Genomic DNA, 12,880 nt, shown 5'->3' on the forward strand with positions numbered 1-12,880 from the left:
TGTCATCCATCGCTGCGGGAAGTTGCTGCAGGTCCAAACTTTAAAAATCAGTTTGTTCTTTTGTGTCCTGGTTGTATCCTTGGTCCATGAAGGATCTTTGCTTTTTTTCCCCATTTTTCTCTGTTTTCTAACATGGGAGGCTGATAGTGTGCCCTGCCAACAGTGTATTTATAATTTACTAGCTTCCTCAGCTTGATGAATTTGCAATATCTAAAAATTTGTTCATCTTCTCTGCATCACAGGACATGGTAGGCTGATACCTTGCCCTGCCAACGATGTACTAATAGTAATACTGGTCACCATCCTCAGCTTGTTGAATTTCTTTGCAATATCTAAACTTTTTCATCTTCTCTACTTTACAGGACATGGTAGGCCGATAGCGCGTCCCACAGACGACATCCAGGTGAAGCTGAATGGAACCTTGAACGGCCACGGCGGTCGGAAGCGACATTTCAACCGGGATGAGCCGCGGCGCCACACGCTAGGCGGACCGCGCAGCCAGATGGAGATGAAGAGGGAAAACTCGGAGATGGAGAAACTGGAGAGACAGCGACAGGCCTTCCTGGAGCATCTGAAGAAGAAGTACCCTCAACATGCACAGGCCATATCAGGGCACCAGAAACAGGTGGGGCTTTGTTTGTTTATTGGTTGGTTTGTAAACAAAAGTACATACAGCATCAGAAGCAGGACTAGTAAGTTGATTTATTGATATCAAAAGAGGAAGAAGTAGCGATTGTTACTAATGTTAGCTTCCTAGTTAGCTGATCTCCTCATCCATTAATTTTTCAGCAATCAAACTTTAAAGTCAGATGTCGAAGATCACTAGTTATGATATATCTACAGTAGAAGCTCTTATCACAAACTTAAAGATAACTTTCATTTTTCCCCTACCCTTTTATCAAGTCTGGAAAGGGTCTTGCGTACACCCTGTAAATCATCTGTACTGTCATTCTGTTGTTGCAAGATAGGGGGAACTTCTTAACTGCTACAGGTCGTTCAACCAATTTTGTGTAACCATCCTGGCAAAGATGGCTCAATCTTTTGTTTTTGTGAAATCCATACTCACTAATAATCTCTTAGCAGATCCTACAGTGGCATAATAATTAATATGGTATCATAAGCTCGCAAAGGGGTATACCTCTATCAGTGCTAGTCTTTTAGGTCCTTTGCAAAGGTAACATCACATTAAGCATGATAAAAGCAAGTGATTAAAATCTATACACTCATAAAGAGTACTAACTGTGTTTATATCATCCTTTAAAGATCAATTTTGGTCTTGACCTTGGAAGCTAAAATGTCAAGGTCATATCAACTTCTAGACAGCCATTTAGAAAAGGACATTCAAGTAATTGGACTTTATACAGTCTTTCTCAAAAGAATATGTGTATCTAGCTGTGTTTCTGTCACCCATGGAATACCTTGTTCTTGACCTTGAAAGCTGGAGGTTCAAGGTCATCAGACTTCTAGACAGCCATGTGGATTGATGTCAGTTCTTGTTTCTTTTTGCCAATAGTATTCCCTGAAGTCAGTTGTTTGAGAACCTAGTGTATAACGGATGAGACAGAAGGTTATGGTCCACACCTCCCTGTGTCGGCTCACATATGGGATTTATTATGCTCAAGTTCAGGGTTTTTGGCAGCTCTTCCCCCTCCTGGTACCACCCTGTAATCAGAGCCGTCTCCCCCACTGATCACTGATCAGGGAGGCTCCTGACATTTACACTGCAGTAACCCATCCTGACTGGTAGGGGCTGGTACAAAACCGGTTTATCTTGTTGAAACTGGTCCGAAAAAAACAGGAGACCAAATTTTGAACTGAGTAGAAAATGAACAGATTATACCGGAGGGATTTACTGGTTTCGGCCCTTTCTGGTTTAAGAAAATTAAAAGAGTGAAGTATAAAAGAGTTTAGAGTCATTTCTACCAAGTTTCCACAGTCAAATGTACAAAGTTTACATGAAGACAGGATTCTAAAATGCTCATGGGAGTCGGATACTCTGCAAGATAGATTCCTTTGTAGTGAAAGGATCATTATTTTGAGTATCGCTCATTTACAAGTTTTCACAAACAATTAGGTTCATGACGAGGTTTTCTTTGTGGCTTTCTACTGCCTTTTTGGCAGCAGAATGTCCAGCTTTGATATCTCATCTTCTGAATATGATACAGTTGTAATTTGTGAAAAGAATAACAGCATTTTCCTTCACAAAATAAGAAATATTTAAACAAATTTCGAAGCTGGTGTGTTACACCGAATGGCGGTTATACCGGCTATATAGATACAGATACAGATACAAATACATATCTACTGTTTCACAAACATATCAGAGACATCTCACATGTGGAAGTGATTGTATGAAAGTGCGTAGTTTTGGCAGGAGTGTGTCCTCTGGTAATCAGAGCTGTCTGTCTCCACCGCTCTAAAAGGTTGTTGACATTTGCTCACACACCAATAACTGCTGCTGGGTTATGATGTAAGCCAGCCCGCCACACAGTCACACGTGTGTGCCGCGCGCCCTTTGTGGGGAGGGGTCAGGGGTCAGCTCGGACTGGGCCCAAGTCCCGCCCTTCCGCCCACGTTGTTGCCCCTTGCTGTACGTCTTAGGCTGTATCAATTCAACTTCTTGGCTCTCGGATCTTATACTTTAAAGTCAATATTTTCTCACGTTGTGTTATTCAGAAAAGTTGTTTTCAAGACATGAGAACAGGGATTTGAACAGTAGATGAAATGTCACAGTACATGCTATAATTTTTCTCTAAAGTTTCAAACAATAAATGTAATAAAATCATTGCCATTTAAAAAGGATTCTTCTGAACTGGAAAATCAACATGAAAACATCACTTTTCTTAAAGTATATCACCACAAGTTGCTCTATCTCAGGTCCTTTTCAAATTTGTTCTTGCAATAACCTCAAATAAAGTGTTGCCACAAATTTGGCAACAACTTGCATTACATTTTGATATGAGTATGTACTTAATTCGACAAAATATGTTACACACGGTTCCGGGGAGTGAATATTTTAGACTTAAAAGGTTTTCTTCCCAGCCCATAATTTTATTTAGAAGTAACAAAAAACCACTGAAGTTTATCTATATGCCCTGTATGGCAACTGGTACAGGCTATCATTGTTGTGTCTATAACTATGTTTATATCAGACCCCGTAGACAGTCATATGTTGGTGCTTTTCTCTTGTCCCTTTTGGATAACATCCAGCATGAGCAATATCCCAGAAACCTGCCTGGTTTCTGTATCAGCATGGTGACCTCCGAGCACTGATGAGTCAGCTTCAAGAAGTATCTTAAGAAAGTGTTAGATCTTAAGATGTTGAAGTATGTCTTAAGATGGAATGGGCGATTTTGCCTATGAAAGGGTTATCTAAAGGGGAAAAGGTATAAAATAAAATGAAATAAATTCTTGTTAAAAAATAACGTCAGTTTTGAAAATAAGTAGGCAAAAAGTATTGTTGTTACTTTCACGTTTCAATTGAAGTTGTTCATAATTTCTGTCTGGATGGATGGATGGATGGACAGACGGATGGACAAATGAACAAATGAACAAACAAAGGAACAAATGAAAAGAACAAAGGAAGAAATGAACAAACGAATAGACCACTGAATAAATCTTTGAGGAAGCCCTTGTCCCTAGGTGTTAGTTCCACGGTTGCAGAAAAAAGGTCTTGTTGTAACCACTAATCCAGTTCCCCTTGGCTTGTGTGCTGCAACCATTAGTGACTATAAATTTGAAGTATCTCTAATAGAGTCTGACTTTTATGGTTCAAGAATTGAAGAAAACATGGTTCTATGGTTGTTTCTTTCAAAGTCTGTACTTCAAACCCTATCTCGAATTTCACTTTCTTAAATCTTGTAACTGTAGTCTGCACCTCTTTAATGTCACGGGACTCACGGCTGTCAGGTTTAGCCAATAAAACTGTGATGAGTGAAGCCTGCTGGGTGACCTGGGAAGGAGTTGCCTGGCCCAGAACCATCTTGTTCCCAGGGTGTTCAGGGGGAGTGATGGGGAGGAGTCATGTGACACCACCATGGAAATCACAATTTTCACACAAACCACGAAAGATAGAATTTATCCTGGGAATGTCAACAGTTTGATTTGAGGTTTTCCTCCTACTTATAGAAAGCTGAAACAAAAATTATTTCTGTAACTTTGATGAACTAAAACTTATGAAGCAAAATTTATAGAAAAAAATTTTACTTTTCCCATCTACTCTAGCATTGGATATGTAACATAGTATTAAGAATGGAGAAAAAAAACCTGATGAACTAACAAACTGGAAAGGTGTTTTCTTTACCACATCAATCCTGCCTCAAGTTCCTGATATTTTCCTATTACATATAAATTTTTTGTAATGTGTATACTGCTGTGCTGTTGTGCACTACATATCACGGTTGTTTAAGACAATAAGAAATCCATGAACAATTATCCACAATCTAAATCCAAAAAAAAAAAGTATTTTTCCAGCCCAGCTCCTATCTTTAGTGGGTGTGGCATGTTTACACACAGCACATGTTCAGGATCCTTATCAAATTAGTGGGCAGATATTTTTGGCAACAGGTCTGACATATGATCCTCACCGCCAGATGGATTTCCATACTTCTGTAGTATAAAACCTGCTGGTGGTAACTTTAATGGCTTTTTCATTTGGAGAAAATCCAGGCTTGGGCATAGGTGAGAAATCCGGTCGAGAAATGATGTAACACAGACACTAGATATTTTGGAGAAAAAAAATTGTGATTACTCTTATGAGTTTGCAGAGGAAATATGAAGATGAATGATAAATCTATTGTGTACATAAGCCATTATCCTCATTGGTAAAGTCAAGGAGGTTGAACCATTTTCAACCTCCTTGGTAAAATGAAGAAACAATGTACCATCATAGGGGAGATGTATACTGTTATTGTGCCCAGATTAAAGCTGGTTGATGTATGTAAATTATATAGTATTCTAAGACAAGTTGAATAAAGGGCAATGCCCTCAAGTATTTAGAGAAATGACTTGCCAGATGAAAAGTGACCAGTTCCAAATCCTTTAGTGAAGTAGGACACGGCTAAATCCGGTCCTGACCAGACAGTCCAGTTTAGGGAGATAACAGACAGGGTCAAGGGCAAGGTCAGGGCAAGGTCATGATAGCTGTGCTGGGATCTCTAAGAAACAGACCTAAGGGAGGAATGGGGGGAAAGATGTCTTGGAGGAGCACGCATCTTATTTCACATCTTATTTTACGCCTGCCTGTCTTTGCACTGTCTCAGTGATTATTTCAGATACCTTGAGATGGTTCCTTCACTTGGGAAGTAAGGTATTGTTTTTAGTGTGTTAGTGTGTGTGTGTGTGTGTGTGTGTCTGTGTATGTCTGTGTGTCTGTGTATATTTGTGTTTCTGTATTTAGTGTATACTATTCCATAAAAACACAATTTAGCATTGCCATACATGTACATCCCCATTGCTCCTATTTTTCTAAGTGGTCATCGCCAGTGCCGACAGAGGAACAATATAAGAGTTGACCTATATTCAGATGGCACATAATGTGCAGGGCTGTCTCCAGATTTTGTTTATTTTTCAGTCTCACTATTTGTTTTGGGAGTATGAAAATTTAATACATTTTCGTCAGTTTCATTTAAGAAGTTAGATTTTTTTGACTAAGAGGACAGAATCCTTTCAGTCCTAACTGTCAAGCAGTTCTGTCCTAGAACAGGCGGACAGGTCTAATCTCAAACATACACTGTTTACTGTATGTACCTACTGTAACACAACCAACAGACAGGCATTATGGACATGACATGTTAAAGCCCCACCAGATGGGTTAGATTTGCTGATGTCCAAACATTGTGTGGGAGCATCAGGGCAGTGTTCCACCCTGCTGACTTTATGTGGTGTGTAAAACTCTGCTTTATAAGGTCCTCTGAGCTTCAGACCTTCCCTAGAGAAGGTGGGAGTGATAATCTTAACTCCAGCCTGTTGATACAAGGCAGTAGTAATGACACAGCATCTGCAAATACAAGCAGTTTGATGGTACTCTAGATCATCAGTTACTGTAGATGGTGGTAATTTGTGTGTATAAACAACAAGCATGTAGGAGTGAGCTTTTTTTAACCATCCTCTTGGATGGACTCAAGACCATGGTTATTTTGTACAGTGTGTAAACCAGGCTTGTTGGACAAGTCCACTAGTACATTTGTCCCAGGCAAGTGAAAGTAGTGATAGCAAGAGCAATTGTCCTACCCCACTTGTCCGGTTGGAGGTACAGTTTTTCCAGGAGTGAGATTTTGGTGTCTTACACAATGCTTTATAAGGTCCTCCGAGCTTCAGACCTTCCCTGTAGAAGGTGGGAGTGATCATCAACTAGCTCCAACTTGTTGTTACAAGACAGTAATGACACAGCATCTACAAATACAAGCAGCTTGATGGACCTCTAGATCATGGTAATTTGTACATTGTGTAAACAACAAGTATGTAGGGGGGACCTCTTTAATGTACATGCACTTACTCTGTGTATAATGGTCTATGGTTAGGGCTCCTTGGAAGTTTGAATAATAATGACATATCAGTCACTAAATAGAGATCCATTTCAAATCAAACCTTGAAGCTTTAGAAGTTCCTTAGACTAGAGATTTCCATGTGACCTGCAACCTGTTGATACAAGAAACTTTATCTGTCCTAAGCTTATAATTTGATTACTGTAGATCTAAACTACCATCATGATAACAGAGTTCCTTTCTCTAATGTTAACTTTGTTTGATGGTCCATGGTTTATGAGGACCCAGATCAGGGCATTTAAGGACAAGCAAGGATCTTCAACCTAATGTTTACACAAAAGCAAACTTCATGTTTGCAAGAAGAGACGTCCTTTTTCTCCCATCTCATGACATTTTGATTTTGTCATTGGAAGACGTCATCAATTCAGACAACATTTTTTATTGAATAGTTTAAGTTAAATAAAGAAGATTTAAAATTTACAAGCAACCAAGTAGTAAATAAGGGTAGGGACTCTTGGACAATATTTTTAGCCTTGACATGAATTTAGTTAACACAATGTGATTGTGCATAGTGTTTTTTATATATTTATTAATCTTTTAGGGTACTCCCTACAGTTTTAAGAAAGCTGATTTCCAAGGCATTTCATTAGGTACATTTTAGAACATTCTGTGATTTACTCAAATTCAGCGTGACACTCTAAACAACTCTAAAATTTCACGATTGGGTGACGTCCAAACATGGAGGGGGCGGAAGGTCAGTTTGCAACCTTTCTAAATGTACACAGTGTGTCCATCCATGCTTTTACAGGGTCCTGAGAGTTTCACCAAAATGTACATCTGTTTACAACACCCTGGTATAGGTATAACTATGGGAAGTAAGTGGTCAAATCATATCCAGCTGCTTAAGTTACTATTATTTGGTGTATCTTCTTACCTTAATTAAGGTAAGTGGTAGCATTTTGAAGCAATTTAGATATCTTCCCTGCACATACAATGTGTGTGTGAGCATTTGTGTGTCTGTCTGTCTGTGTGTATCTGTGTGTTTCAAGGTCTGTGTCAGTATTATTCGCAAGACCCTCGCAACAAAAGGTACTGATAGGATGTAATGATCTCTCTCAACAACAACATGACACTAGATCTTCAACTTGAACTTCGACATGACAACAAAACCGCTCTCTCTGAGATTTGACGTTCTCTCTGTCCCAAGTTTACACTGGCCCTGTAAGCCAGCGGTAGCTGTGACTCTCTCTATGACAGTCCGTAGTGACTCTGTCCCAAGTTTACAGGCCCTGTAAGCTAGCGGTACATTTGCAGCTGTGACCACATCTCTATGTCAGTCCGTAGTGACTCTGTCCCAAGTTTACAGGCCCTGTAAGCCAGCGGTACATTTGTAGCTGTGACCACATCTCTATGTCAGTCCGTAGTGACTCTGTCCCAAGTTTACAGGGCCTGTAAGCCAGCGGTACATTTGTAGCTGTGACCACATCTCTATGTCAGTCCGTAGTGACTCTGTCCCAAGTTTACAGGCCCTGTAAGCCAGCGGTACATTTGTAGCTGTGACCACATCTCTATGTCAGTCTGTAGTGACTCTGTCCCAAGTTTACAGGCCCTGTAAGCCAGCGGTACATTTGTAGCTGTGACCACATCTCTATGTCAGTCCGTAGTGACTCTGTCCCAAGTTTACAGGCCAGGGTAAGCCAGCGGTATATTTGTAGCTGTGACCACATCTCTATGTCAGTCCGTAGTGACTCTGTCCCAAGTTTACAGGCCCTGTAAGTCAGCGGTACATTTGTAGCTGTGACCACATCTCTATGACAGTCCGTAGTGACTCTGTCCCAAGTTTATAGGCCCTGTAAGTCAGAGGTACATTTGTAGCTGTGACCACATCTCTATGTCAGTCCGTAGTGACTCTGTCCCAAGTTTACAGGCCCTGTAAGTCAGCGGTACATTTGTAGCTGTGACCACATCTGGTATTAAGGTAGTATCGACTCTGTCCCAAGTTTACAGGCCCTGTAAGCCAGCGGTACATTTGTAGCTGTGACCACATCTCTATGTCAGTCCGTAGTGACTCTGTCCCAAGTTTACAGGCCAGGGTAAGCCAGCGGTATATTTGTAGCTGTGACCACATCTCTATGTCAGTCCGTAGTGACTCTGTCCCAAGTTTACAGGCCCTGTAAGTCAGCGGTACATTTGTAGCTGTGACCACATCTCTATGACAGTCCGTAGTGACTCTGTCCCAAGTTTATAGGCCCTGTAAGTCAGAGGTACATTTGTAGCTGTGACCACATCTCTATGTCAGTCCGTAGTGACTCTGTCCCAAGTTTACAGGCCCTGTAAGTCAGCGGTACATTTGTAGCTGTGACCACATCTCTATGACAGTCTGTAGTGACTCTGTCCCAAGTTTACAGGGCCTGTAAGCCAGCGGTACATTTGTAGCTGTGACCACATCTCTATGACAGTCCGTAGTGACTCTGTCCCAAGTTTACAGGCCCTGTAAGTCAGCGGTACATTTGTAGCTGTGACCACATCTCTATGACAGTCTGTAGTGACTCTGTCCCAAGTTTACAGGCCCTGTAAGTCAGCGGTACATTTGTAGCTGTGACCACATCTCTATGTCAGTCCGTAGTGACTCTGTCCCAAGTTTACAGGGCCTGTAAGCCAGCGGTACATTTGTAGCTGTGACCACATCTCTATGTCAGTCCGTAGTGACTCTGTCCCAAGTTTACAGGGCCTGTAAGCCAGCGGTACATTTGTAGCTGTGACCACATCTCTATGTCAGTCCGTAGTGACTCTGTCCCAAGTTTACAGGCCCTGTAAGTCAGCGGTACATTTGTAGCTGTGACCACATCTCTATGACAGTCCGTAGTGACTCTGTCCCAAGTTTACAGGGCCTGTAAGCCAGCGGTACATTTGTAGCTGTGACCACATCTCTATGTCAGTCCGTAGTGACTCTGTCCCAAGTTTACAGGCCCTGTAACTTAAGCCAGAGGTACATTTGTAGCTGTGACCACATCTCTATGACAGTCTGTAGTGACTCTGTCCCAAGTTTACAGGCCCTGTAACTTAAGTCAGAGGTACATTTGTAGCTGTGACCACATCTCTATGTCAGTCCGTAGTGACTCTGTCCCAAGTTTACAGGCTCTGTAAGCCAGCGGTACATTTGTAGCTGTGACCACATCTCTATGTCAGTCCGTAGTGACTCTGTCCCAAGTTTACAGGGCCTGTAAGTCAGCGGTACATTTGTAGCTGTGACCACATCTCTATGTCAGTCCGTAGTGACTCTGTCCCAAGTTTACAGGCTCTGTAAGCCAGCGGTACATTTGTAGCTGTGACCACATCTCTATGTCAGTCCGTAGTGACTCTGTCCCAAGTTTACAGGGCCTGTAAGTCAGCGGTACATTTGTAGCTGTGACCACATCTCTATGTCAGTCCGTAGTGACTCTGTCCCAAGTTTACAGGCTCTGTAAGCCAGCGGTACATTTGTAGCTGTGACCACATCTCTATGTCAGTCCGTAGTGACTCTGTCCCAAGTTTACAGGGCCTGTAAGTCAGCGGTACATTTGTAGCTGTGACCACATCTCTATGTCAGTCCGTAGTGACTCTGTCCCAAGTTTACAGGCTCTGTAAGCCAGCGGTACATTTGTAGCTGTGACCACATCTCTATGTCAGTCCGTAGTGACTCTGTCCCAAGTTTACAGGGCCTGTAAGTCAGCGGTACATTTGTAGCTGTGACCACATCTCTATGTCAGTCCGTAGTGACTCTGTCCCAAGTTTACAGGGCCTGTAAGTCAGCGGTACATTTCTAGCTGTGACCACATCTCTATGTCAGTCCGTAGTGACTCTGTCCCAAGTTTACAGGGCCTGTAAGTCAGCGGTACATTTCTAGCTGTGACCACATCTCTATGTCAGTCCGTAGTGACTCTGTCCCAAGTTTACAGGGCCTGTAAGTCAGCGGTACATTTCTAGCTGTGACCACATCTCTATGTCAGTCCGTAGTGACTCTGTCCCAAGTTTACAGGGCCTGTAAGCCAGCGGTACATTTGTAGCTGTGACCATCTCTATGTCAGTCCGTAGTGACTCTGTCCCAAGTTTACAGGGCCTGTAAGCCAGCGGTACATTTGTAGCTGTGACTATGTCAGTCCGTAGTGACTCTGTCCCAAGTTTACAGGCCCTGTAAGTCAGCGGTACATTTGTAGCTGTGACCATCTCTATGTCAGTCCGTAGTGACTCTGTCCCAAGTTTACAGGCCCTGTAAGCCAGCGGTACATTTGTAGCTGTGACCCTGGGAGCCGCTATGTCAGGAATCCACCTCACTGGGAGGATGGAGCCACGAGGGGCCAGAGGGCCATGTGAGGGGGCCGGCAGGGCTGGCAAGGCTGAGTCAGGGTCCCCTGCTGTAGGGTTGGCCATGGTTACAGGGCTACACCCACTGTTGGGTCTCACATACGCGCGTCTGCCCTCACGTTACACTGCCGGGTTTCACGTCTGTCCACACGGTCTGGGAATATGTGGAAGATATGGCGGGGCAGGGGGAAGAAGGTGAATATTATCAGATTTTACTGTTTCCATATTTTTGTAACTTTGGGGTATACTATTTGTTTGGGTATCCAAGTAGCAAGATGTATTGTTTTGGCAATCAGCCCTTGAGGGTTGAAAAATATTTCTTTCACTTCTGGAGCATTTTGTTTACTTTTCTTCTGCCAACAAGATGCCAGGATTGTTTTACTAAATGTGGTACACTTACTGACATATCAGATATCAAGTGCAAGATTATTTCTGTTGGGCAAAGTCAAGTTCTCGTGATTTAAAGCTCGCAAAGGCGGCTGTTGTTTTGACACATTTTTGCGGCGACCCGATTTTTGGACCCGCTTCAAATATGAAGTTCACGTCAGTCAGCGACCTCTGTCAGCTGGAGCAGCAGTGCATGCTGGGATCGCTCGTGTCATCACTTGTTAGTTTGTTATAAGTCAGTAGTAAGAAGGACACTAAGTACTTAGTACTGCCCCCCTTTACTGGCCTCTAATGCTCCTTAATCTGCATCTGCTGTTTATCTGTTCTGTTAATCTGTTTGATAATCTGTTGTTAATCCGGCTCCTTCTGGATTTAGGGATAGGGTTACTTTGTTGACCCAACAGAAGTGATGGGGTGTTTCTAGGACCACCAACATTTGTTTACAGTTTTACAAACAGTAAATATAGCCAAAACCAGATAGATAAAGGTCTAGTGCAAAATGTAGACCATTGAGGTGAATCTTGATGCATTTTGTTGCTAGCGGCAGTGCAACGTTACTTCGCTATTTCTTTCATTTTCAGACAAGCACACCTACTCTTTTCGATAAGTGTGATGGGTTCTTTCTTTTGCATCTATTACAGAATGATATATGGCTATACAGTATTTCTATTTTTTGGAAGTTTTTTGGAACAATACAGGATCAAACTAGCAGAAGCATTAGACACTGGGTCAATGCATGTGTCTTCTTTGTTGAAGAGTATCAGGTTAACTAGTAGTGAAAGCTGTCCAGAAGCTGAGAGGTGTTGGTGAAAGTGTCCAGCTGTATCATGTTTCCCCTCAGGTGTTTCCCTGAGTGACAGGTGGAACTGTTGGCATGGCAACTGACTTACTCTTCCCACAGTCTCAGGCATGCTGTACATAGGGTGGTGCTTTGTGTTTCAAGATCATTATCACTATAAAAAATGGCAATTTGCTTTGGGTGTGTCTGTGTGTGTGTGTGTATCTGTGTGTCTGTGTGTGTGCCTATGTGTGTGAGTGTGTGTGTTTGTGTGCATGTGTTTGTCGTGTGGTTGGTAACAATCTATTTAATTGATAGCTTCCTAAGCACTGTACTCAATCTGGTTTCCTTGAATTTGGAATGCAATTTTCAAATATAAATTGAAAACGTAACAGTAACTTTTAAAACTCTGAAACAGTGCTAGGTTATACAGTCAGGTAACCTCCTCCTTGTTGCTTAATGGTAACATTCACAGATTTCACTTAAGTCTAAACAACTGTCTTATAATATTTATAAGACAGTGTGGTAGCCATCTGACCATGCTGGATACTTCACATTTTAGTGTTGACAGTTCCTGTGATGTTTAGGCACGTGTTTTCAGTCTGTAATGATGATCTATGTGAGTGTTGTTGTGGGGGGAGTGATAACATGTTAGGCCCATGTCAGGGACATCCGACCCAGCTGGTTGGGCTTACATCATCCCTCCCTTTCTCAAGGTCAGGGAACTCATGACCTTGACACGGTGTCCTGCCTTTTCTCAAAGTGTCATTCTTTGATAAACCATCATGAGTTTGATCACGCCATGTAGTTTTTTGTTAGGAATGTCACTTTTGGAATACCATCATGAATGTGAATCTTTGTGCAATCGACTATTATTATAATAACC

At 42.1% G+C, this 12,880-nt stretch overlaps 1 protein-coding gene across 11 annotated transcripts in view; it reads left to right on the forward strand.

Annotated features, from left to right (window-relative positions):
• Positions 1 to 12,880, forward strand: part of LOC118423832 (sickle tail protein homolog) — a 68,321-nt gene that overhangs the window by 42,242 nt on the left and 13,199 nt on the right. For all 11 annotated transcript variants that reach the window (XM_035832102.1, XM_035832103.1, XM_035832104.1 and 8 more), the window contains one exon: positions 363 to 625. In XM_035832102.1, coding sequence (XP_035687995.1) covers positions 363 to 625 — 263 coding nt within the window. The remainder of the gene's footprint in view (positions 1 to 362; positions 626 to 12,880) is intronic.

This window comes from Branchiostoma floridae, chromosome 10 (assembly GCF_000003815.2).
Source record: "Branchiostoma floridae strain S238N-H82 chromosome 10, Bfl_VNyyK, whole genome shotgun sequence".
NCBI classification, from domain to species: Eukaryota; Metazoa; Chordata; class Leptocardii; order Amphioxiformes; family Branchiostomatidae; genus Branchiostoma; species Branchiostoma floridae.